Source organism: Cebus imitator, unplaced genomic scaffold, assembly GCF_001604975.1.
Source record: "Cebus imitator isolate Cc_AM_T3 unplaced genomic scaffold, Cebus_imitator-1.0 Scaffold320, whole genome shotgun sequence".
NCBI lineage: Eukaryota > Metazoa > Chordata > Mammalia > Primates > Cebidae > Cebus > Cebus imitator.
The window spans coordinates 1,253,035-1,279,543 of record NW_016107635.1 but is presented as its reverse complement, the minus strand read 5'-3'; the positions used below and the strand labels follow the sequence as shown (position 1 = coordinate 1,279,543).

The 26,509-nt window shown below is 40.1% G+C and overlaps 1 protein-coding gene across 5 annotated transcripts in view; it reads left to right on the top strand.

The window, feature by feature from the left end:
• Positions 1-26,509, top strand: part of ASTN2 (astrotactin 2) — a 950,477-nt gene that overhangs the window by 734,322 nt on the left and 189,646 nt on the right. For all 5 annotated transcript variants that reach the window (XM_017504318.2, XM_017504317.2, XM_017504316.2 and 2 more), the window contains one exon: positions 14,277-14,542. In XM_017504318.2, coding sequence (XP_017359807.1) covers positions 14,277-14,542 — 266 coding nt within the window. The remainder of the gene's footprint in view (positions 1-14,276; positions 14,543-26,509) is intronic.

Genomic DNA, 26,509 nt, shown 5'->3' with positions numbered 1-26,509 from the left:
CCTAGTAGCTTTAGGATTCATTGATGATAGTTGTCTAGATCTATTCTTTTATTAGAAATTATGAAATGGTAATATTTTAATCTATCATTATTACTGTTTTTATTACCTGCAGTATTTCCATAAAAAATGTGGTTATCCTGACATCAAGTTCAAAGCATGGCTGATACTTCATTCTTTATCAATTTTTATAATAATGTGTTTGTTTCCTAGCAATCTCCAGTAGTAACTGATGAGCTTTGTTAATTTGGTTTTTATTTGTTCCTTGGTTTTAGTTTTGGTTTCAGTTTTCAGAACACTATGAATTAAAGGAAGTGTATTTGTTTGATACATTTTAATCAATGGCATTCATTATTGTTTTCCCTGTTTGAATTGTTTAATGTTAGACCAATGTGATTCCCTTTAAGTTGGTTTGTATGTCCTTTTGAAATGACTTAATTAGTCCTCATCTTTTTGTTGTTGTTGTTGTTACAATGAAACATCCCAGGCTCAGTTTGTACCATACTTGTTCCAGACTTGGATTCAGGAATTTTTCCAACTATCCTTTGTTCCTTTTAATGAAAAAATAGCATTTAGAAACCAGAGTCTGGGCAATAGGGGTATTTATTGCCTAGTACATTATCATTATTTCTAGGCCTTTCCAGTAGGCAGAGCTATGAAATGTTTTTATTTTTTCAAAGAGAAAAACAAATCGTAAGTTTTTATGATTTCCAATTGAAATTTCAGTTTACACAATTTTTCATAACTCTTCTTAAAACCTGAATTGGTTGTCTGTAATGCTGAAAAATCTTAGTTCCCAATCACAGTAATGTAATGGCTTACTCACTATAGCCTGCAACAGACACATAGTTATTTCAAAATAGCAATACCAATTGTGTCAGTCCATTTTGTGTCACTATAAAGCAATACCTGAGACTGGGTAATTTATAAGGAAAAAAAGGTTGATTTTGCTCACAGCTCTGCAGGCTGTACAAGCATGGCACCAGCATCTGCTTGGCTTCTGGCGAGGCTTCGGGAAGCTCTTGACAGGAAGCTCTTGTGAGGCTTCCTGGTGGAAGGTGGTGGAAGAGTAGGTGTGTCACATGGCAAGAGAGAGGGAACAAGAAAGAGAGAGGGAGGGAGGCCCCAGACTTTTTAACAATCAGATCTCAAAGTAACTCATTACCACTGGGAGAGCACCAAGCCATTGATGAGGGATCCATGTCCATGACCCAGACACCTCCTACCCAGTCCCACCTTTAACACTGTGGATCACATTTCAACATGAGATTTGAAGGGACAATCCAGGTTATATCACCAATATTACAGCTAGTGGTAGGACCATTAAATCTAGATTTACAGATCATTTTGTGTTTAGAATATTCTTCACTTAGCTGTAAAATCAAAATATCCCATTTAAAAGCCTCACTCTAAATTGTTGTTTTCTCTATACGGTTATATCAACACTTTGATGTAGAGTTAGATACATTTTTTCAGTTGGCATATAATTGGTAGAGATTGTTTTCTTTTGTGATTTTAAAAAAGTATGTAAAACTTTAGGTGGTGCAAAGCTAAAACTTATAAAAGAGGATATACTGAAAAACTCTGGCTTCTATTCTTATCCCTGGACCTTGTTTCCCCTGTAAGTAACTATTTTATTAGGTTTGGTTAACCTGCCCATGTTTCCCAATTTAAAATAGATAGATAGATAGATAGATAGATAGATAGATAGATAGATAGATAGATATAGATATAGTACTCCCATCTTTTCTATACAAAAGAGAGCAGTCTAAACACTACTCTGAGCTGGGCGTGGTGGCTATTGCCTGTAATTCCAGGAGGTGGCTCATCCCTGTAATTCCCTGGGAGGCCAAGGAGGGTGGATCGTTTGAGCTCAGGAGTTCGAGACCAACCTAGGCAACATAGCAAGGCCTCATGCCTATTTAAACACACACACACACACACACACACACACACACACACACACACACACAAAACCATAAATACTGTTCTGCATTTTCCTTTTTTCCATTTAGTAAAATACATTTGTGATTACTCCAATCACATACAATATTATTCTAATTCATTTTTAAGTACATAGTGCCCCACTGTTTGGACACTTTATAGGTTTTCAACCAATTACCTATTGATTGTCCAGACTACTATGGTAAGAGTTTTATTGCTGATTACCGTGATGTAGTGGGCAGAAGCAACGGAAATTGCATATTCAATTTCCAGAATTTATAACTGCCTGAACCTGAATCTCTAGCAATGTAGCAGAGTGGGAGACAGCCTAATATGGTGGAGCAGTGCTTATAAGTAAGGAAGGTCACAACGACAATCCAAGTTTTCCTGGATCTCTGATTGTCCCTCTGTGAGCTTCCATTTGCTCATCTTTAAGAAGCAATAATGAATCCTACCTCTCACTGTTAGGATTTATAGAGACCAAAGGGTGTAATGTATGCAAATCAAGTAGCAGAACATCTGGTTTGGAATATGTGCCTGTAAAATTGTAGCTATTGTTAATATTAATTTTACTGATTGCCTCAGTGTAAGACAGGGACTCTCTGATGATTTTCCCCTTTTATTTTATTTGATTTTTTGTCGAATGGGCTCGTTAATCCTCCCTGCCCCTAGCAGCAGAGTTACAAGGCAGAGGGGAGCTCATGGAGAAGTAACTTAATCTTGAACATGTTCTCCAAAAGTAATGCCTGCTAACATGTTTAAAAGTTGTCTTTTAACATAGTTTTAACATTTTGTTAAAAATAAGGAGTTAGAAATGCGAAAGCAAGACTGTGAAACCCCAGAAAAGTGGTAAGAGAGTGGCAGCTTGATTTCTAATGGTTCCCTTAACTGACTAATGGTTGCTAGATGGCTCTAGCCGATGTTCATACCCTCCTGGATGTTTGAAACTGGCAACCTCCCACTGGCCCCAAACAGGCCTTGTATACCTTATTGGTCTGCTGTCCTGCTTCAAACATGTTCAAGTGGGACAATTTGGGAGTCTTTATCCAAAGCAGGCCATTAGCATCTCAGAGACTTCCAATTCTATAAGCCTTATCCAAGAATAATCTTTTCTGAGCATTTCCTCTTTGACCCCTAGCCTGAGAAGTGATTGGAAGGAGGAGGAAGGAATTGGGAAGGAACTCATCTTCAAATCCTTTCTTGAGGGGTAAGTTATAAAGAGAGTTTTTAAGAAAGTAAAGAAACTTGATCCCAAGAAAGATGAGGCAGTTTTTCTGTTAATGATGCATCTCAGCTCCTTTGGACGGAAAAGGGGCTTTGGAGTCAGACTTTGAATGCCTAATGACCTTCAACTGCAATCTGTCACTTCTCAGAAACTGTTTCTTTGTCTGTATATTACAGTTGTAAAAAGTTATGACATTACTAGTCCAAGGCACTATTGTAAGGATTCCATGAGATCCACAATGTCTTGTGTTTGGCAAAGAATAGAAGATTGGGAAATGTGATTTTCTCTTCTGTCCTCTCCCTTTTTCCAAGCACTTTTTTTGTCACCATCTTAAAAATAAAACTACATTAAAAATAAGACTAGTAATAGTGATAATAACAAAAACTGGAAGGTTTTGGGTGGCTACTGTCTGGCATGACCCTACATTATTTATTTATTTATTTATTTTGAGATGGAGTCTCACTCTTGTCACCTGTGCTGGAGTGCAATGCCACAATCTTGATTCACTGCAACCTCTGCCTTCCAGATTCAAGTGACTTTCCTGCTTCAGCCTCCCAAGTAGCTGGGATTGCAGACACCCGCCACCACACCCAGCTAATTTTTGTATTTTTAAGGGAGACAGGGTTTCACCACATTGGCCAGGTTAGTATTGAACTGCTGACCTCAGGTGATCCGCCCACCTCAGCCTCCCACAGTGCTGGGATTACAGGCGTAAGCCACTGCGCCCAGCCCATTAAGTTTCAACAGCTTTATAACTTTATATTGTCAGTGATATTAGCCTATTTTATACATTAAAAGCAGAGACTACTACAAGGAAGAAGCTTGTCTGTGATCACATTCTGGGCTGTGGCTAGCCTGTAAGTCACCTTTTATATGAATTAGGAAAATAAGCTCCTCTACTTGGACTCAATCTCATGAGCACAGGCATGGCAAGTGGAGCCGAGACTGGATTTAGTCCCCACTCACCCTTTTGCCTTGTCACCTTTTTACAGAGCTCAACTTGTGTAACTATACATAGAGGCTCTAGTGGCATGCCTAGTTTTGACCAAACTGAATTTCACATCCAGATCTATATGAAATTCAGACCACATCCTTTCCATTACCACCTGGGAATTTTTCTCTTCTTGTCTCCTTTAAGATCCTGCTCCATCAATTATCTTTTCTCTCTGCCATATCTTAAGGCTCTCCTTCTTCATCTCTGTTTTTTCCTTCCCAGCAGATATGCCCCATCAGATCTCTAAACTTGAGTACCACGAGGATTGAAACAAATTGTTACTCATATTTTTACCCCTTGTGCCTAGCTGTAAACCTGGCACTGAATAGGCTTTCTCAGCCAATGCTCTTTCAGAATCCCTTTAGTCATTGCATTGCACTAAGCTTCCTTGTGTCATAGTTAACTTTTACTGTTTCTCTTGCTTCCCTCAGTGCAAGTTGCTTTTCACAGAATGATCATTCTTTGGCATGGAAGGATCAGAACAGAGGTTTCCCCAGAGCAATCATCTTAAGTAGGCACTAGAGGGCAGCAGGAGATCACATATGGCCTTTTTTTCAGCCTCCTATTACTGGCCACAACCTGCCTTGTTTCAAGAGGAAGAAGTAAATGTTACCCTTCAATGCCAACTGATTTCTGGCCAAGACTCTGGCCAACTACTAGGCTATTGGGCAGTGTCCAGGGGTCCCTCTCCCACAGAGAGTATGACCTGCATCAGAAATTTAACTGCTTTCACTTAAAGACAGGTATCCTCTTACAAGTTATACTTTATCACACTGTGCCTCAGTTCTCTCATTTGTAAAAGGGCACAACTATCCCTACTTTGAAGGATGATGGAGAACTGTTAAGAGATCATAGGTGAAAATGGGCTAGCACAACATCTCTTGTTTTATTCCTAGAACAGTTCAATGAGGAATTAGTATCCCCATTTTACAAATGAAGAAACTAAGGTTGGAGAGGTGAACTCAGGTAGCCTGACTCAACAGCTTTGGACTTGAGCATTCAATTCTACCCTGGTCTACTGTCTTCTCATAGGTAGAAGGCAGGTAATTTAAAGGGAAATTTTTGACAGTTAAAGCATCAGGCAGGTTTCAAGTGAAGATTCATTTAGACATGCACAAAAATTGAATAATGCTAGCATGAATGCCAAGGGCTAGAGCAAATGACCTCTGATGATTCTCTTGACTCCCTAGTCTTGGATATTTTTAATTAAGTTTCTCATTTGTCCTCCAAATAATCCAATATTTAGGCACTAAAATTATTAGCATTTTACAAATGAGGAAATGGATGGAGCCTTAGGTTAAGGTCTTGTTCCAAGGTCACCCAGCTAGAAAATGAAAGAGATGGAATTTAAACTCAAGCAAACCACTGTGCTATAGCTGACCCTCTGTAATTGTACTTATACTAAGGGAAGAGTTTCCAAGTTCAGTTAGATTAGGAGATCAGTGTCCTAGGGTTTGTCAGTTTTATAATTCTGTCTTCTTTTTTTTTTAATTCTTCTGGAATCTCCACGGTTGCTTCTCTTTCCATTCTCCAAATGTGTGTGTAAATGTGTGTGTGTGTGCATGTAATGTGAACACAGCACATACACCACAACATACACATACTCATACACATATACTTTATCATTTTATACTTCTTCACATATTTAACTGTGAAGAATGCCTCACAGTTCCTGGGATAGGAATTTCATCTACCTAGTTAGTTAATTGTTTAATTTTACTATGATCCCACTCCCCAACTAGAGATCAGGCATGAATACCATAGATAAGGCATTCAATAGCATAAAGTACGTAACTCTGGGTTTGGGTATGATACTTAGGATGAGAAGTGTGGTTCCTGGATAAGATGTTAGTCTAAGTTTAACAGAGCCTTTCGGAATTGAGGCCTAGAAAGGTACCGATTTCCACATCTTTAGAAATGTCCAAGAATAAATTGGAGGATGATTTGGTGGCGAATGAAAAATTAGATGGGATTTCTGATCAGGTGACCTTTACAATGCTTTCTACCCAGGAAACCCTACTAGCCCATGGAAATGGGTGGGAGAGGTTGGGGGCATTGCCTGGGGGATGGGAGGTAATGGGAAGATACAGATATTTGGAACAGATATGACTCATCCTGTAGGAGTGAAAACTGGTGCTGAAAATTTTTCAGAGAGGAAATATGGACAGTGGAAGAGCAGTAAAACTGGGTAGAAGTAGCTGGATGGGTTACTAGCTGTGTGACTTTGGACACGTTACTTGACCTTTCTAATCTAACAAGTCTACATTAATTTAAAAAAAAAGCAAAGACCAACTAATTGTCTTTGAGGTTGTGGTGATAAATTGGAGTAGTTGGTCTGAAGTCTGATAAGTGTTTCACTAGTGGAACAGGAGTCAGATTTATGCATTCATTTATTCATTTGTTCAGATATTTACCTGCAGACTGTCTACATGATATCAAACGGTGAATTCTGTGCTGAGAATGCAAATACTCATTAAAACTGGTCATGGTCCTTGTTCTCATAAAGCTTATGGTATATTTGGAGAGAAATATGTTCATGTAACTATCATATTAAATCAAATAATACAAATGTGACATGTACTATAATGATTATATAAACGGCTCAGTTCACAGTACAAGTTGAGAATAGCCAAAATATAGTCTGTGAAAACATGTATGCTCAAAAGCAGATACATATGTGTTGATTCCCACACTCTTTGTGATATGTTACTGGGATAATTTTCCTCTACCTCTAGATGAAAATCTTAGCAGGCCACACCTAATCTATTATCACTTATGGAATAGGCAGCACTATCAACATTTTACATTGCTAACATACTTTCAAATCAGGAATTAGGATGTCCAGTCCAATATTTTAATCAAATCTTTTAATTTGACGAATAAAATCTCTATGTCTTTCCTAATAGGAGCATTAAGAAGTGGGATATGTTTGGCCTTCATGCCCTTTCTTTACTTTGCACCCCTTCTTCCTCTTCCTTCACAGTACAAGCAAGAAAAAGAGGGCAGTGGAAAGGATTAGGAATTAAGAAGGTCATACTTGCTCTAGAAGTATTTTACCTGTCTTTGCAGTCTCTGGTCCTGGCGTCTTTATAAAGCTGGCCCTTTCTCTTGGGGGCTTGTCCACGGGCTTTTCAGCAATCCCCATTGCTTGGGACTTACAAGATGTGGAACAGTGCCATTACTCTTTGGCTCGCTTCAGTGATCCCTTTCCACCTACTGTTTTTCTGGCTTCCTACCTCATGGAGATTCACTGTGGGGAACCCATCACTGTTAGATTCCTCTTGGGGAGGGCTTAAAACAGTTCCAGGCTAGTTATTTCTTCTATGTGACCCATATGCAGTTCAGAGGAACCACAAGCATATTTCACTGGGCAATTTCTGGGGGTTTGGGCTAATTCCCATGCAGCCCCTTCTGTTCTGTTGGTATAGGCCACTACAGATTTTTCAGGTGAAAACAGACCCTAGTCCATTTTCTTGCCAGTTGCTGAGAATACATCCAAGTTCTCTAAATGGCACTCCTGAGAGTTCCTCTCACAAAACTTGGAGTTAGAAGATAGCATGTTCCACTTGAGCTGCGTAGGGTGCTGAAGGCTCCAAACATGGTAATAGTTCTTTGCAAAAAAACAAAAAAAAAAAATTCCTTAAATCTTTTTTGCAAATAAAAAAAAGTAGCCAGGCATAGTGGCGTGGGCCTGAAGTCTCAGCTACTTGGGAGACTGAAGCAGAATTGCTTGAACCCGAGAGGTAGAGATTGCAGTGCTCCAAGATGCACCACTGCACTCCGGCCTGGTCAACAGAGCAAGACTCCATCTCAAAAAATATATATATTTCCTTGCTACTTTATGACCTCTTTTTTTCCTTTTTTTTTTTTTTTTTTTTTTTTGAGACAGGGTCTCACTGTTACCCAGGCTGGAATGCAGTGGCAGAATCTCAGCTCACTGTAACCTCCACCTCCTGGGTTCAAGTGAATCTTGGGCCTCAACTTCCCAAATAGTTGAGATTACAGATGTGTACTGCCATGCCCAGCTAATTTTTGTGTTTTTAGTAGAGATGGGGTTTTGCCATGTTGGCCAGGCTGGATTCGAACTCCTGCGCTCAACCAATTCACCCGCCTCGGCCTTCCAAACTGTTGGGATTACAGGTGTGAGCCACCATGCCTAGCCTAGCTTCTTTTTATTTCCTTGTTCTGGCTGAGCCTTCTAGAGTTACAAAATTGGTTAGATTTTATCTCCTTTGTAAATTCTGCATCTAAGGGCATGACTTTAGAATTTTACTTCTATTATGCCGTGGTATCTCAACAGCAATTTCAGTTTTAATGTCCTGTTACAACAATAACAATGTAATTATAATGACTACAGCAATAACAACGATAACAAATAGTATTTATTGAATGCTTAACTTGTTCCAGGCCCCTTACTTAATCCTCACAATAACTGTTTTAGGTTGGTACTATTACTTATAAAGTAAACCAAAAAAATAACAGTACTTTATTAAAAAGAGAAAATATTTTAAGTACTTATAAAGTACTTAATAGTACTTTATTAAAAAAGGTAGCAAGAAAAATTTTTTTAATAAAAAAACTTCTTAAGTACTTTACAAAAAAAAGGAAATCTTTTCTTGCTGCCTTTTTTAAAATAAAGTACTCTTATTATTTTTTAAAGTACTTTTTTTGAATAAAGTACTACTATTTATAAAGGGCACACTAATGATGCTGGACTCTTAGGCTGAGAAGTTCATATTGCACAACAGAGAAGTGCAGGCCTTGCTAATGGCCTTTCAGTGGGCTATTTTCCCTTTCTTAAAGATATTTGTGTGGGTCCTTGAGTCAGGGCTCAGAGCAATTGCTTTCCCCTAGCAGGAGACAGTAACTCCACCTAAGAAACAATCCAATTTCAGTAATTCCTAGGAGGCCGCTGCTGTAATAAAGGCCGTTCTTTATGATATAAAAGTCTCACCCTTTTCCCCTCTCCCTTAATGTTTCTAATTTGAGCCCCTCTGGTCCCTGTGGAGCTTTTAAATGCTTCAAGTGCAAACCTATTGCCAAAGCAAGCCTGTCTGACTAGGGAGGCAGCGCCCTGCACCGTTGCCGAATATTGAACAAACATCCGTGCAGCTTTGGCTCTCCCAGAAGCCCTTAGTCTGATGCTTTATTTTGTTTTCTGGATGAGGGCAAGCGGTGCCATCACCTCCTGCCGAAACGCCCTGGCTGCCCTCCCAACAAGAAGTTGTCACTTCAACTGAGGCTTTTTTTTTTTTTTTTTTTGGTGGCAACAAAATAATACCCAGCAGGAATTTGGGAGGAGAAAAAAGAGAGTTCAGCTGGCAGGTTCTCAAATGAATGGGTTGTAGTGTCATTGGAACTGAATTAGGCTTGAAACCAGACATGATCCTATTTTGGAAGCATTGTTCAGAGGGATGGGAAATGTGAACAGGGGATAAGTCTCTTCAAAAATGTTCTTTTTCCTTGGCCTGTTACAGACACCGTATTTTAACCTAACTCTCCCATTCACTTAATGGCAAGGGCATACATAAAAACGTAGAGAGTGTCAGAGCAACTGGAAAAGTGCTCAGCTGTTCTTCTGTTGATCTTTTGATTAGAGCGCTAATTTTACTTTGAGAAGAGGTTGTGTATTGACTATAATCATTTATTAGTTACCATCCTTGTAATTTACCAATTCCAGCTCTTAGGTTCATTGTTGCTTGGATAAGGCAGCACGGGATATATATGTTTACTATATATTTAACAAATACTTATAATACTTTTGAAAGCCTACTGTGTTCCAGGTACTATGTAAGATGGATATGAGATCACAAAATTGATGTCGTCTTTTCCTTTATGTAGTTTACAATCTTGGGGCATTAATAGGTGATACAGAGAACAGGATTCTGTGAGGATCTGTAATATGAAACCTTAATAGGTCTGGTGCGGTGGCTCATGTCTATAATCCCAGCACTTTGGGAGGCTGAGGTGGGCAGATTGCTTGAGCTCAGGAGTTCAAGACCAGCCTGGGAAATGTAGTGAAATGCTGTCTCTACTGAAAATACACACACAAAAAAAACAAGAAAACATTAGCCAGGCGTGGTGGCAAATGTCTGTGGTCCCAGTACTTGGGAGGCTGCGGTGGGAGGATTGCTTAAGCCCAGGAGGCAGAGATTGCAGTGAGCTGAGATTGTGCCACTAGACTTCAACCCAAGTGACAGAGTCAGACCCTGTATCAAAATAATAAATAAATAAATAAAAATCTTAGTATACATCAGTGGATGAGGATTTCAGGGAAGGCTTTTCTGAGGAACTGACACTAGACCTAAGACCTGAAGGGTGAGTGGAAGTTAGCCTGGAAAAGGCAGGGACGAGGATGGGGTGGGGGAAATAATTCTGTGCAGAGAGAAAGCATGTGCCAGGATTGAGAAAGGGAGAGGGTATATGCAAGGAATTTAGACATTGTAGCTGAACTAGAAGGAACAGAATAAGAGATCCAGCTGGAGAGGCAGCGTGTTGTCTGGATCCCATATTTTCTGTGTGCTGTCTTAAGGATTTGGTTCTTTAACCTAAGAGCAGTGAAGTGCAATGGAAGAGTTTTAAGCAGGAGAGGAATATAAGGTTTGTCTTTTGAATAGCTGACTTTAGCCACAGGATAGGGTTGAATCAGAAGCAATTAGCTTTTGCAATTGTAATGTCTACAGAGGAATAGTTAATGGAATGGCTAATGGTGTTTCATCTTAACTCTCATCTAGATCATAACTTAGGCATGACACAATCTCTAAGAAAAGGATCCCTGTTAATACAAGTGTGTGAGACTTAGAAATAAATCCCTTTGCTTATTTTGGTCATAGGCTTCAATGGGGTTGCACCATGTTATAGTCCTCCTTTGGCAAAACTAACCCTTAAATTCAGCTGTAAATTCTATACTGCTACTGTGGTGCAGTTTTCAGTCAAGATTGTGAGCTTTTAGCTGCACTGATAGGGATGATAGATTTAAAAAGCCGAAGATTTATTGAACAGAAGCAGACTAGCAAAGGTCTATAGATTATTGTGGTGTTAAATTCATAGTTATATCTTTTACCCAATGACTATGAATGTTTGTTTGATCAAGGGAATTTTTACTCTTAGCACCAAGTTATGTTTCCTCTCAATGAAATTATGTGCATATAGCAATGTGCTATGAGGAGGATACCATCTGTGTTTTAAAATATGAGATAACATGAGATAGTAGTTTAAATGATGAGCTGGTTATTAGAAGATTGGGGTTGTGTGCTGAAAGGATCACCAACTCACTGTGTGACCTTGAAAAGTCATTTTCCTTCTTTGCGACACACTTTTCTCTTCTATAAAATGTAAAGATTTGTACTAGATCAGCATAAAAGTGTGTTCTTTCAATAGTTTTTGAAATTCATTTTATGAAGAAAAGATGTCCGTCCCTATTTTTTTCTCCCTGGAGATTCACAACCTAAGTGTATTGATGGTGCATTTGATTCCATAATTTTTACTTTACTTAATCCATCATACTTCCATCTTCCTGTGTGATTGGATCCTTTCTTTGAAACTCAGTTTCCCCATCTATAAAATACATCAAGAGCAGGGGTTGCCAAACTTTTTCCGTAAAGGTTAAGATAGTTAATATTTTTAGGCTTTGTGATTACAGAGTCTTTGTTATAACTACTCAATTCTGCTGTTGTGGCTATTCACAATAAATACATGAATGGGGGTGGCTGTGTTCCAATAAAACTTTATTTACACAAGCTGGAAGGGGACTGGATTTGGCCCATGGGCCATAGTTTGTTGACCTAGGCCAGAGTGTGGGCTAATGAGTCCCTAGTGTCCTCATTGCTCTGACTCTATTGACCTTCTCCCCGAATGGCTATTCTCTCCCAAGTTTGAAGTCATCTTTCCTCAAAACTATCCCTCCGGTTTACAAATAGTCATCATCATCTTCTTATTTTGAAAGGTGTGGATATAAGACTGCCTCTAGCTGCTGGGACGCCTTCTTTACACCCTTGTTTTGTTTGTCTTAGTAACTGCCCTTCTGTAATCCCTGTGAAGGATTGGTTAACTGGAATTTTCCTTGTCTTCCTCCCCCAGAGCCTTTGATCTGATGCTCATAAGCATTTGCTTACAGCCAGAGAGAAAAGGTGGAGGCCAGATCCCAGGCCTGAGGGCCCAGAGAGTAATGAATGAAGCCTGCGTTTATTTGTATTTCTAATTGGCAAATCCATTTCCAGATCAGCTGCATGCCACTACAAGCCGAGAACAAGAGCAAGAGACAACTCTCCTTTTTCTTTCCGACACCAGGGCCCAGGACCCCTATTTCCACTGAGGCAGGAGCTCGCCTTGACATTACCAGGCTTCGTTGAAGCTGCCAGATGGATTAAGCTCTCAGTATAAAATCATCATGTTTTTCCACTCAGATTATACACGGCACATCTGTGAGGACACCATTCACATAGTCTGATGTAAAAGGAACCTTCTGGGTTGTACAAATCACTTTGCTTCTTCAAGGTTTGATATAGCCGTAGAACCCTTTATTTTTACAAAATCTTGTATAGAAGGCCAGTCTATAAAAGCACTAAAAGTGAAACTGCTCTGTTAGAAACTGAGATGAGAGTTTAGAACCCTGCCTGCTCAGTTTCCCTCTTTTTCTATATAATCAATTGCTGTGATGCTTCGTAGGGTACCTAGGATTCCTCAGAAGAGTTTTGGAGTCTCTAGACTAGATCATTAATACAGTTCTAGCCATTCAGAGTTCTATAATCTCTCTCTTTGAGCATCAAATATGTCCCTTGCACCATGTTCAGCACCAAAAGGTGGGTGGGAATGGGAGCCATGGCCTCTGGTCTCCAAGAGTTGATAGTATTATTGTAGAGGTCAGCAGAAAATGGGAAGGGAAAATGAACTTAAATAAGATATCATAAGTAGAAACACTTATTCAGAAAAGGGGCTAGGGCAGTGAAGAATGACTTCCTGAAGAGAGTGACACTGGAATGAAGCACTGATGCAGAGGCAGAAGGGAAAAGCAGCACAGAGTGAGCAAAAGCATAGAGGTGGAAAATACTGGTTTATAGATCAAGACAGATGGCACAGAATGAAGTGGGTATAAGTCAGATCTCAATGTGCACATGAAGAAAGAGGCAGGAAAAGTGTGAACAAGGGAACAGGTGAGCACGCACAAAAAAGAAGAAATAATGTCTTTTCCAGACGGTCCTACCTCCATCTACCTCATTTGCTATTCATAACCAATTTCATTGGTATTATTAACCCCATTTCTCAGAATGTATCACTGGAGTTGCCTGGATATTGAGATTTTCCCAAGGTTGCAGAGGTATTTTCAAGCAGAACTGAGATTTCAAGTGAAGTTGGCTTGACCCAAGGCTTGTGTTTTCCTTGTAATATTGGGCTGCATGGAAAATACAGGACTGGTTATAAATTTTAAAGAAAGGATATACTTTGTGTAAGTTGACAGTAGACAGAAAGGAATTTTTGGTTGGGTAAAAAATATCTTTGAATATTTATATCTTGCAAAATTATTGAATAATAATCTAGTCCAACCTATAAACTTTTATTTATTTATGTATTTATTATTTATTTATTTTGAGATGGAGCCTTGCTCTGTTGCCCAGGCTGGAGTGCAGTGGTGCAATCTCACCTCACTGCAACCTCCCCCTCCCCCGTTCAGGTAATTCTCCTGCCTCAGCCTCCCAAGTAGCTGAGATTACAGGTATGCACCACCATGCCCGGCTAAGGTTTTTGTATTTTTAGTAGAGATGGGATTTTGCCATGTTGGCTGAGCTGGTCACAAACTCTACCTTCGGTGATCCACCCACCTTAGCATCCCAAATGCTAGGATTACTGTGCCTGGCCCCAACTTTAAATATGGGGAAAATGAGGGCCAGACAAAGCAAGTGGATACTTAGTGTAAATGGTAGGACAATATGCCATTCTGGTTTTTGAACCCTCAGTCCAGCAATCTTTCCAGGACATCATGAATAAATCACTCTATCATCTTTTTACCTCTTCAATGGATACCAGCTTCTTAGCATCTGTACTTTGTGAATTCAAGAGTCTGGCCTTTTGAGCAGTCCTGAATTTACCTTTCCCTCTTCCTGTTTTGTGCCTCTCCAGAGACCACAGAGCTGGGCAGCAAGAAGGAGCTCAAGTCCATGCCCTTCATCACCTACCTCTCAGGTTTGCTGACAGCCCAGATGCTGTCAGATGACCAGCTCATTTCAGGTGTGGAGATTCGCTGTGAGGAGAAGGGGCGCTGTCCATCTACCTGTCACCTTTGCCGCCGGCCAGGCAAGGAGCAGCTGAGCCCCACACCAGTGCTGCTGGAAATCAACCGTGTGGTGCCACTTTATACCCTCATCCAAGACAACGGCACAAAGGAGGTGAGGTCCCCTGACCCAGCCATTCAGTCAAACTTGACCAACCCTCCTACCTCCTGCCCTTGTGGACCCTTTGTCCATGGGGATTGTCATCATGATCATCATCATATCTCATTATGGTGATTACTAGCATTTATTGATTCCTTACCATGTTCTAAGTATTTACATAGTTTGACAATACTGGTTTCTATAAACAATAAACCCTCAAATCTCAGTGGCTTAATATAATCAAGGTTACTTATTTTGTTTATGCAGCATCCCAAATAAATGTTTTTGATTGATGAGTGGCTTTTTGAGAGGTAGAGCAGGCTGAACACGGTGGTTAATGCCTGCAATCCCAACACTTTGGGAGGCTGAGGCAGGTGGATTACCTGAGGTCAGGAGTTCCATACTAGCCTGGCCAACATGGTGAAACCCGTCTCTACTAAAAATACAAAAATTAGTCAGGTGTGGTGGCAGGCATCTGTAATCCCAGTTACTTGGGAGGCTGAGGGAGGAGAATTGCTTGAACATTGGAGGCAGAGGTTGCAGTGAGTCAGGATCACACCATTGCACTCCAGCCTGGGTGACAGAAGCGAAACTTGATCTCAAAAAAAAAAAAAAAAAAAAAAAAAAAAAAAAAAAAAAAAAAAAAAAAAAAAAGAGAAAAAAAAAAAAAAAAAAAAAAAAAAAAAAAAAAAGGAAAGAAAAAAAAAAAAGAAAGAATTAGTGCAGGGATTCAGCCTCCTTGTGCTGTGTTAACCTGATGCTTCCACAGCTGCTATGGAAGAAGAAATAACAGGGAGGGTTGCACATCAAAGGTTTAAATAGACCCAGCCTGAAAGTGGCAAATGTCATTTCACCTCCCATTCCATTAATTGGAACTCAGCCATTGTCCATACCTGCCTGAAATGAAGACAGGGAAATGGATTTTAGCTGTGTGCCTAGGAGAAGACATGGGTTTGGTGAAAACCTAGGAGTGTCTACCTCAGTACAGTACTTGAATTATCTCATTCATTCTGCCCTCCAAATCTGTGATTTACTTATATATATTGGTTTGAGTCATATGAAATGGCTGACATTTGGCCATTTTTAACTTATAAAATGACAATTTCATATGGTTCATCTTAATATCGTACCCATTTTACAGCTAAGGAAACCTCAAAGATGTTAAGTGATTTATCCAGAGTTGATATGCTTAGCCGTGAAATTATTGCTCCTCTTTTTCTCTTTCGTTCTCTCACTTTTAGTTATAGAATGTCAAGGCTCAAGGGGACCATATGAATTATTGGTTCACTGTTTTGCAAACTTATCTTTATAGAACACTTTTTCCAAATGCAATCTTTCTGGAACCTCAATTCATAAAATCAGGAATCGTGATGCCACTGTTTCACTGAGGCAGAGGAAGGTGGATAAAGCATCTTTCATTTGATCCCCATTTTTTCCTCTGTAGCAGCCCCCAGACATCCCTGGGCCTCTACTAGTAGACTACTGACTAAATTTAGTAGAACTCTATGGATCATGTGTCCCTCCCACAGCATCTTTCTGGGCTAAGTGCTGGGGGGTATTGAGTGTTCATACAGAGCTTCTTAGAAGAAAGAGAAGGCATGGGAGTAAGGAGGTGGGGAAAGTGTCAGGTAGATGATCTAAGGAAGAAAAGAACATGGTCTGCTCTACATAGACCGAAAAAAACACCCCATGACTAAGACCAAGGATTGAGGGAGAAACAAAATGAGGTCTGATCATTTAGGATATTGTAAGTCAAGTTGTGGAATATGGACCCTATCTTGAAGGCCAAGAGATGATGGCGATGGATGATTATTAGCATAAGGCTGTTGGGATTAGATCATGTGGCAGAGGGAGTCCTCTGTAAAAACCCCAAATTCTCATCCATGAGACAACAGTGAAATAAAGCATGGGATATATTTTTGATAGATTATGCTACAATATGCTACAATAACCAAAATGAATGAGCCATAGTGATACCTGTCAATATGAAATGAATGAACATATTAATAACTGAAGAAAGTAAGTCCCAAAGATTTTACATAGCACAACACCCTTTCCTTCCTTCTTTAAGTTAAAGCACACCCATACCCCAAATATACTACCTTTTATGAATAAATAAAGATGCAATAATATGATTTAAAAAGGGAAGCAAGGAAGTGATGAACATAGGAGTCAGGATGATGATAATCTTGAGTCAGGAAAAGTAAGGTAATGGCATGAGGAAGCATATGCTTCATGTGAGTAATCAAGTTCCTAGCTGATATTTGTTTGTTTGTGACTGAGGCTTACTCTGTTACCTAGGCTAGAGTGCAGTGGTGTGATCTCGGCTCACTGCAACCTCTGCCTCCCGAGTACAAGCAATTCTCCTGCCTCAGCCTCCCGAGTAGCTGGGATTACAGGTGCCCATCACCACACCTGGCTAATTTGTATATTTTTAGTAGAGATGGTGTTTCACCATGATGGCCAGGATGGTCTCGAACTCCTGACCTCAAACAATCCGCCCACCTCAGCCTCCCAAAGTGCTGGAATTACAGACATGAGCCACCATGCCCGACCCCTAGCTGGTGTTTTTGGTGGTAGATTTGTGAGAGTTCATTAAAGTTTTAAAAATTATTAAAACTAGCTAACTGAACAAATAAATACAGTCTACCCATGCATGGCTCAACAATGAGCTTCAGTCTTAAACTGAACATTGCAAATAATCTAATTCTGTGCATCAGTGGTCCCCATACTAAAACCAACAATAAAATACATATGTGCATATCTCCACACTTCCAACTGCAGGGTCAGAATAGACTGTGAGAATGTAAGAGTAGAATCAAGGAGATCCATGAGGAGGCTGTTGCAGATTACAATAAATAACAAGAATGGGACCAGGGCTAGTGGTTCATGCCTATAATCCCAGCACTTTGGGATGCTGAGGTGGGAGGATACCTTGCACAAGTGGATTCAAGACCAGCCTGGGGAATACAGGAAGAACCCCATTTCTTTACAAAAAAATGAGAATTAAAAAATAGCTTGGCATATTGGTACACACCTGTCATCCCAGGCACTTGGGAGGCTGAGGTGGGAGGATCGCTTGAGCACATCAAGCGCTCAACGAGGAGGTCAAGGCTGCAGTGAGATGTGATTGCACCACTGCACTTCAGCCTGGGCAATAGAGTGAAACACTGTCTCCAAAACATTAATAAATAAAAATAACTAGTGGTTCAATGAGTGATGTATCAGTGAGGATGTAGCTGTCTATGACTGGCTTTCCAGAACTTGAGGAATGAGACTATGAACTTCCCTGTTTATTGCTCTGTGAACTCGCCCCAGTGACGGGCTTTCTGGGCCACACTGTACTCATCTGCAATGTGGCACACTACAAGCCAAGCCACAGGACTTTTGCAATGTGTTCTTGGCACATGCATAGCAGTAGATAGGCTGGTGGGGACTTTCTTGTTTGCATAGGAGCCGGATTCCCCTACGTCTGAATTCCATGCCAGGTTCCCTCAGCATCATTGAAATATTCAATTTATTGGAAATCCAGTGAAGTCTTTTTGAGGCCAATTAGTGGTGTGTCATCAGAGAATCCCATGAGTATGAAAGTGGTCACTAGATGTCACTGTTCTCCTTGCAGGAGACCTGTAGAGCAGGAAATGCTAATCATTCATTCATTAAGTATCTCTGAGACCCCACTGTATGCTAAGACTGCATTATACCCTGAAGAGTGAATGGTATGACAAGTGGATGTGGTCTTTTATCTTTATGGAGTTCACAGAGTTATGGAGAAGACAGATATTAATGAAACAATCACATGAGTAAGAGTCAAGACTGTACAGAGTATGAGGCTGGTGGGTTGTAAGCGTGTTATCAAGGGGCCTTGTGCAGTCAGAAGGCTTTCTTGAGGAAGTGACATGTAAAGTGAGGTTTTCGGGGCCAAGTGCATGAAATAAATGTGGGGGACTGGGTTTCAGAAAGGAGGAGGTGAATGAGAACATTTCTGATAGAATGCCCAACTTCTGCAAAGACCTGAAGAATGAACAAATGTGACCCATTTGAGGAAGAGAATGAAAACCAGTGCGACTGGAGCTAAGACTGGGAGAAAACTCCATGGACAATGCTGAAGAGAAATCAGGCAGAGCCGTACAACGTGGGGTGAGGAGTTTAGCCCCAGAGCAGCGGGGAAGCCAGTAGAGGTTAGAACAGACAGACAGGCATGGCACTGTCTTTTCACTTCCAGTCTCTTTTCCTCTTCGTGATCCTTGCAAAGAAATGTTAGAGCTGAAGGACTATAGATGGCTTCCTCCAAGTCTCCAGCTTCTTTTCTCCCTCCCCAAACACAAATGAAAGGTCTGTTTAAGGTGTCATGGCAGCCTAGGGGATGGAGTGCTTTAGACATTTCCAAGGGAGCCAGGTTGCAGTGGGAATGAGTGGGACAGGCCCACTGCTGGTCTGGAAATGATCCTGAAGGAGGGGAATATGGCCATAAAACAAAGCTGATGGGAAGAAAAAGCGGCTACTCTCATTTTGTTTATAATTTGTTTCTCCAGCTCTGCCTCAAACTCTTATCACCCCTCCTCCCATGACTTTTCCATTTCTCTATCATCTCTACAGGCCACATGGATACAAGACACTAAAGAACCTTGATCTATAGTTGAGGGGCCTGGGCCTTCACACTGAGTCATAGCAAGACATACGGGCAAGTTCCTTTATCTTTCTGAGACTTTCTCTTCTTACCTCAAAACAGACACGCAAACAAAAAAAGATGAGTTGGGTCCGTTTCTTTCTGTGTTTCCTACAAGACACTTTACGTGGAAGCAGATAGTAGAGATTCTTTGCTCCACCGGCTTGGGTTGGGATCCTTCCTCAATCCCCATTCACTGTGTGATGCTGAATGGTGGCTTTATACCTCAGTTTGCACATTTGTAAAATGTGGTCTCACAATCCCTACTTCATGGGAATCAAAAGTGATAATGAATGCATAATGTCCAGGGTGAAATCACCTAACAGACAAATGTTGTCTATGATAGCGATGAAAATGTTTATTTAAAATGGCTCTTTTCTTTTTCCATGTTTCCTTTGGTAACTCCTCTTCTAGGCAGTACTTGAAAACTTTGCTGGTGCCTGAAGTGATAGAAACATGGCATTTTAGTGTAGGATTCATATTTTGTATGGGAGAGGCCATTGTCTAACCCAAAGGGCACTTTACAAATGGAAGGATCTCAGGAGTATTTTCTCACTTTATAAACATTGCTGAAACTCATACTCTGTCGGCAATGGATATCATAGCTCATTCTAATGCAGAGTGGAAGTTCCTCTGTATAAGAACCCCTGACCTCTGGAGTAGAGGCTCTGAGTAAAATCCTGAGCCCTATTTTATGGCACAGTTAGGGACTAACAGAGAGAAGGTATGACATGCCTGAGGTTTGTGGGGTATTTTTGTCCTCTGATTCTGGACCAAGATATGCTCTGGTTGGCCATGGGGACCACTGGGCATTAGCTCCTTGAGAAGTTGGGGCCTTCTTGGGTACATTCCAGTAAATGCATGGGAAAAGATGATGCCTTCTGCCTAAGCTGGAAAGGAGCCCTTGAGTATATTTTGTGCTGTGGTTTTGAGCAAGACAAACAGGAAAAAACTCTTTACGTTGGAGAATATGATTAATGCATAAATCCCCTCCCTCCACCTGTTAAATGGCTCTTACACGGCCCAAAGCCACAGAGCTTGGCTCAGCACAACTGGTGCTTAAATGTACAAGACTTTGTGTGGTTGTTAACTTAGCTTCTGGGTAAAAGAGAGTCTTCCAAGTGGAGGAGGCAGAGGAGTGGCATTGTGAAGAGCCAGACAGAGTTGGATTTGAATCCCTTCTCTGCCATTTACTGTATATGTGACCTGACTTTTATTCATTTGCAAAGTAGGCAATCTAGTATTTACTACTTTTCATCTCAGGGTTGGGAGTTTCCTTTGGGAAAACTAGAAAATGGAGACACCAGGAATCTGAACTAGGCTCTGTCCTTGATTTTTATACAGCATTGAACATGCTTCTACTCTCCAGATCTCCTGTTCTTTATCTGTATGTTGAGAAAAGCAGGCTAACTTCATCCAAGGTCCCCTTTGGCACTGTGATAAGGTCAAATCTAACTTCTGCCCAGAATACAAAGCAAATATTTTGAGGTTGCAAGAGGCATCCTGTGACCTGAAATTTGTTTCCCATCCAGAGGCAATGCCAGTTTTACTCCTTAAATTTAATACTGGGAAGAGAAAGATATACATATCTTGCACTCTATCCCAGGGGCACACAATGACACAGCATTTATGAACAGAGAGGGCTGTTAAAATCATACCCTGTTTATTTTACAAATCAACCTCTTTATTTTACAGACAGTAAAACTAAGAACGGAGTTGAGGACTGACTTTTTTCAGGTCACACAGGCAAGGCTGAGTTTGAAGTAAGACATGACTTTAACCCTTGGAAATATCTTTTATTTTTCCAAGGCTCAGTTTTCTTATCTGGGAAATGGTTGATGGTAACTTTCCCCACAGATGTCTGTAAAAAAATTAAGAGACTTTTAGTGTTTTGAAGGCTGTAAAATACTCTGTAGATCTGAATGGTTCTTTCTAGCCCTCGGGTTTTGTGACTTCCAATCCTGTGAGCATTTTCTGTTCATGCTGCCCTAGGAAGAGTCATGTGTGATTTTGGTCTTGTGGTTGCCTGACCTTCCAGCAGATCCTTTCTCTCTGCCAGAAAAGCTTGTTTGTTTCATTTCCACTTTTTGGCTCAAACTGAGAATTCCAAATGACTACTCTTTGAAGAGAAATTAACAGCCAAGTCTCACCCCGTCCCCCAGTTATTGCCACTACCCACCATCACTACAACCATGACCACTACCACCATCACTACACTACACCACTGCTATCACTACCAGCATCACCTTCACTATAGCCCTGTCACTGCAATTATCTTGCATTGGTTGCCTTCTGTGTGCCATACACTATGTTAGAAAATGTGCTATAGAGAGGAACAAGACAAAGACTGTGACTTCGAGGAGCCCACAGTCTAGTGACAAGGACACATATGCCACTATAATTACTTACATGTGCTACACAAATGCATGATTTATTTTTTGAATAGTTCAATAGACATTCCAACAGTGTTAGAAGAGAGAAAGAAACTCTGAAGGGGAGAATCTGGAAAAGATTTTTGAAGAAGGGTAGGTGGATATGGGCACGCAGTAGAACTGCAAAGCAAGTGTTTTGCTGATGAAAATGATAATATCCACCAAATACATATATATGTACTATGTGCCAAAAACTGTGTTAAGGACTTTACATGCTTTATCTAATTTAATCACCCAACAGTGTTTGAGGGAAGTACTATTATTATCCTTATCTAACAGACGAGGAGATGGTCCCCTTCAACCCAGAGAAGCTTGAACCCAGGTCTTAAAATTTCAAAGCTAGTCTAGACCAGAGTTGGAAAACTATGGCCCCTGGGCCACATCCAGTGTGCTTCCTATTTTTATAAATAAAGTCTGTGAAACATAGCCATATATATTAATTTACATATCTTCCATAACTGCTTTCCTGCCGCAACAGCAGAGTTAAGTAACGACTACTGAAAACAATATGGTGTGCAAAGCTCAAAATATTTGCTTGCCAGTTCTTTACACGAAAGGTTTGCCAAACCCTGGTCTAGATAGACTAAGCAATATTGGAAAACCAAGGGACAGAAAAATGTGTCAAATTCTATGTGCCAAGCATGTAGAAGAATAAAACCTAACAATTACGGAGTGCCAGCTATACGCCTGGCATTTTAAAAAGTGCTTCATGTCTATTAATATATGTTCTCTTACTCTGTCCCCCTACAACACATTTGAAGTATTCACTATTATGCTTACTCTACAAATTAAAAAACAAAAACCTGAGACTTCACAGAGGTAAATAATTTACCTAAGATAACACAGCTAGTGAGTTGTGGGGTGAGAATTCAAACCCAGGATGTCTGAGTCCAGAGCTTTTATGTTCAGTCAGCCATTCTTGCAATAGGCTTGAAAGATTTGGTAGAAGTAAAACTGGAAAAGTGATAGGCAGAAGGCTGCATTGTGGGCAACTTTGAATGCTATGTTTTAAAATTTGGGTGCTGTGCAAACCATAAGGAGCCCTTCAAGATTGTGGATCAAGGGAGACTTGTAACTAGATTTGAGTCTTAGGGTAGCAACTCTAGTAACATTAGAAGATGAATTGCAGGGACCAGGGCTAATTTTATGGCAAGAGTTACTAATTTTGGGTTTGAGGAATCCCTGACTTTATAGGATCTTGGGATGCTCATCCCTAGAAAGTTTTTGCAGAATTTTACATTATTTGTATTTTTCTTTGGGAAAAAGATCCATGGCATCAGCAAATTTTCTAAATATTCTTGACTCAAATGCTGAAGAATACTAAAATGAGAGGGTCAGCGTCAATTAGATGGGGATATATGTATGAGATGGGTGAAGAGTGAAAATTCCATTTATCTCATTTGAACAAGAATTGACTAAGGGGCTCCTGTGGGCTAGACACTGTTCTGAGCACTTGGGATACCTCAAGGAGCAAAGCAGGCATTATAACCTTAGAGTCTAGAAAATTAATTTCTACTGGAGTGTGTGTGAGAGAGACATGAAATAAGCAATCAGCATAGTAAATAATATAGGATACTAAAAAGTATAGAAAAAAAGTAAAGCAGAATAAGAGAGGTCAAGAGTGCCTAGTGAGTATGGAGTTCTGGATCTCAGGATCTCAGAGTGTCTCAGTGGGCTGAAATCACTTAAGGTGAGAATGGGGGAAGTGTTTGTTTAAAATGGAGTTTCCTGGTCTCTTCCTACTGCTTCTGTTTTTGTTTTGCAGGTTGGGAGTCTTCATTTTCCCAACCTCCCCAGATAATTCTGGTACAAAATGAGCTTGAGAACCACTACCCAAAACCTGGTTCATATATATTTTTCAGTTTGAAATTCCTTCAGGAAATTCCTTGTTTGGGGATTAAGAAAGTCAGTACTTACTATAATCTAGCTTAAATCTTCTCTGTTATTGTGGGTCAGTTCCTCTCTGTCTTAGTGCATTCTGAGAAGGAAGTAAACCGGCCAAGAATCAGACTGTCAGGCAATCCTTGGCAACAGGGAAGATCAAAGAAAAGAGGGAGAAATAATCCACATATTACTCAACACACTCATGGTCAATTACAAAAGAGGAACTTAAGACTTGGCTTGCCTACCTGCAAAACTGGAAAACATAGCTCTTTCATGGGACCAGAAGACTACCAAATTTAATAAAAAATGCAAGATATACAGTCTTAGCAAATGCAAACATTTTTGCATGTCAGAGAAGAGAAATTTTATTTCCATGGGACATTGAATTAGTTATTACATGCAATAAAAAAAAGGAGAATGGTAGAAAAGCTTTCCCTTGTCCTTTTAATAATAACAAACATTTACTGAGTGTTTTCATGGTGCCAGGAGCTTAGCTAAAGCACTTTACGTACTTGGCTCACTGAACCCTCTCATCAACTCCACATGGTGGGTGCTATTATTGTCCTTTTTTCCCCAACATGAAAAATGAGGCATGGAGAAGCTAAATAACTTGTCTCAAGGTCTTACAAATAGGAACTTGGAGAGCCAGGATTTGACCTAAGCACCTGAGATTCTTCTCACTTTTCTCTCTACTAGCTACTCTCCTTCAACTTTTAAATAAAAGTTAAAGTCTAATGCATACTAAAGGCAATGTCACTGCATTTAGCTACCTTCTCCAGTTACTATGTCTTCATTTCTTAACTTAATGGCCAAAACTTTTGAAAAAGCAGGCATCTTTGTCTACAGTGATTCACTTTGATTCATTCTAGGGTTGGGTCCTACCATACAATAAAAGTATAGTAGCTTCTCATTTGAAATCCTTGCAGACTACTCTACTACATTTGCCATGAATTGTCTTCCCTTTCTTCTGACAGTATTTTCTATTTCCATTTTTGAAACCCTGAAACCAAGGAGTCATCCTTGATAACTCTTTCCTTTCCACCTGCAGCCATGCCCCCCGAAGTATAACCCATTACAAATCCTGTAGATTTATCTGCTTAAGAATTTCTCCAATACATTCACTTTTCCCCAAACTGATCCAAATCTTGCCTGTACCATTTCAGTAGTCCCCTGCCTCTTTTAATCCATCCACTTCTTTGCAGCCCGAGTGATATTTTCAAAACTAAAACTTGCTCACATCACTTTCCTGATTAAAACCATTTAATGACTTCCAGTTGCTCTTAAGATAAAAACCAAAGTTCTTACCTTGGTATACAGGGGCCTCTTGGGCGAAAACCTTCTAATTTCTTAAAATTCATCTTGTCTTCTTACTTCTCTTGCTTTTTGTGCTCCAGCCAGAGTGATCTTCTTCTAGTTTTTGGAAATACTATGCTTTGTCCTACCAAAGAGACTTTGCAGATGCTATTCCCTGTACTTAGAATGTATTTCTCTCCTTTTCTTCCTTCCAGTGAGTCAACTGTTACTCATTTATCAGATTGTTTCTAGATTTGATAAGATCCTCCTTGTTTATTTGTTCACTTACTTTCTTGGGTTTCTTTATCTTCGTTCCATAGCAGTTATCACACTTTTTTTTTTTTCTTTGTCTTTTTGTAAATCAAGACAAATTTCTTTGTCTTTTTTTTAAAAATATATATTTTATTGCATTTTAGGCATGCAAGATTATTGCATAGGTACATACATGACAGTGTGGTATACTTTTATTTTTTGAAATTGTTTGATTGATGCCTATGTCTCCTCCTCTTCCAAATTTCATTATTTTATGGTCATAACAATTTATGAGGAAGAAACAGCAGGTAAACTCAGAAATGGAAGGGATTATCTAAGCATCCAGTCCAACCCTAGTCTATTTCTCGATTTCTTTCTTTCACACCTTGCAAAAAGTTGTGGAGACTGTGTTTGAACAGTCCCTGTTTTGAAATAGCTTACTTAGTGACCCCTAAGCATCTGCTTTCCCTCACCAAGAGAACATCCTTTCTTATATTGAGTCAAAATATTTTCCTGTACATTAGGGGGTAAACTTCATGAAACCAGGTACTACACCAGCTTTTAGTCAGCCTTATGCCAACAGCTTATGGTAAAGTGCCTGATGCATAGTAGAAATTCAATAAATACGCTTAATGAAAATAAATGATTGAATGAATGTGTGAAAAAAGGTCACCAGCTTGCATTGTCATGTTTCCATGGTGCTTTCTTTGGCTTCTTTCAATAGAACCATGAAGGTAGCATTGTTTATCTCCATTTCATAGATAAGGAAACTGAGACTCAGAGAGTATAGCCAGCCATCCTCTAAAGCCCCATAAGACTACCAAATATCAGAGCCAGGTCTGGAATCCTTTTCCCAGCAGTCCAGTGTCTGCTTATTTATCACACTGCCATCATTTATCTGAAGGTGTCATCAAAGACTGCCCCAGCCAGGGCAGTGCTGGGCTTCCAGGAAGAGCAAGCTGCAGGCTCCATCCCTCTCGGAACTTAACCTTGTTCACAGGGACCTCTGCTTGGGTCATTAGGCAACTTTAGTCAACAGTGATGCTAAGAGCCCCGAGGGAATTCATAAACAATCCAACTCTCTCTCTTTCTATTTCATCCTAATCTAAGAAGAAAAAAAAAAGTCATTCCAGATGTGTCTCACAATTCACCAAGCATGTGCAGTTGAAAGCAGCCTGAGTTTGTACCATTACACAGATGGTCAGTCTGTGTAATGCCTTCTCTGGGCGACAGAGTTACATCATGCCTAGCATCTCTGAGCAAAAGGATTCCAGGCTATAAATGCATATCCTGGGAGGAGAGGAAGACCAGAAAGAATGTGGACTCTCCTTGGATCATGTGTGTCTTTTCATTTTTAGCTTCATCTCCAAATTATCCCATTTAGGGGAAGACTGTTAAATCCCAGGATCTGCTACCCACCCCAAAATCAACTTAGTTCAAAAAAGTATAACA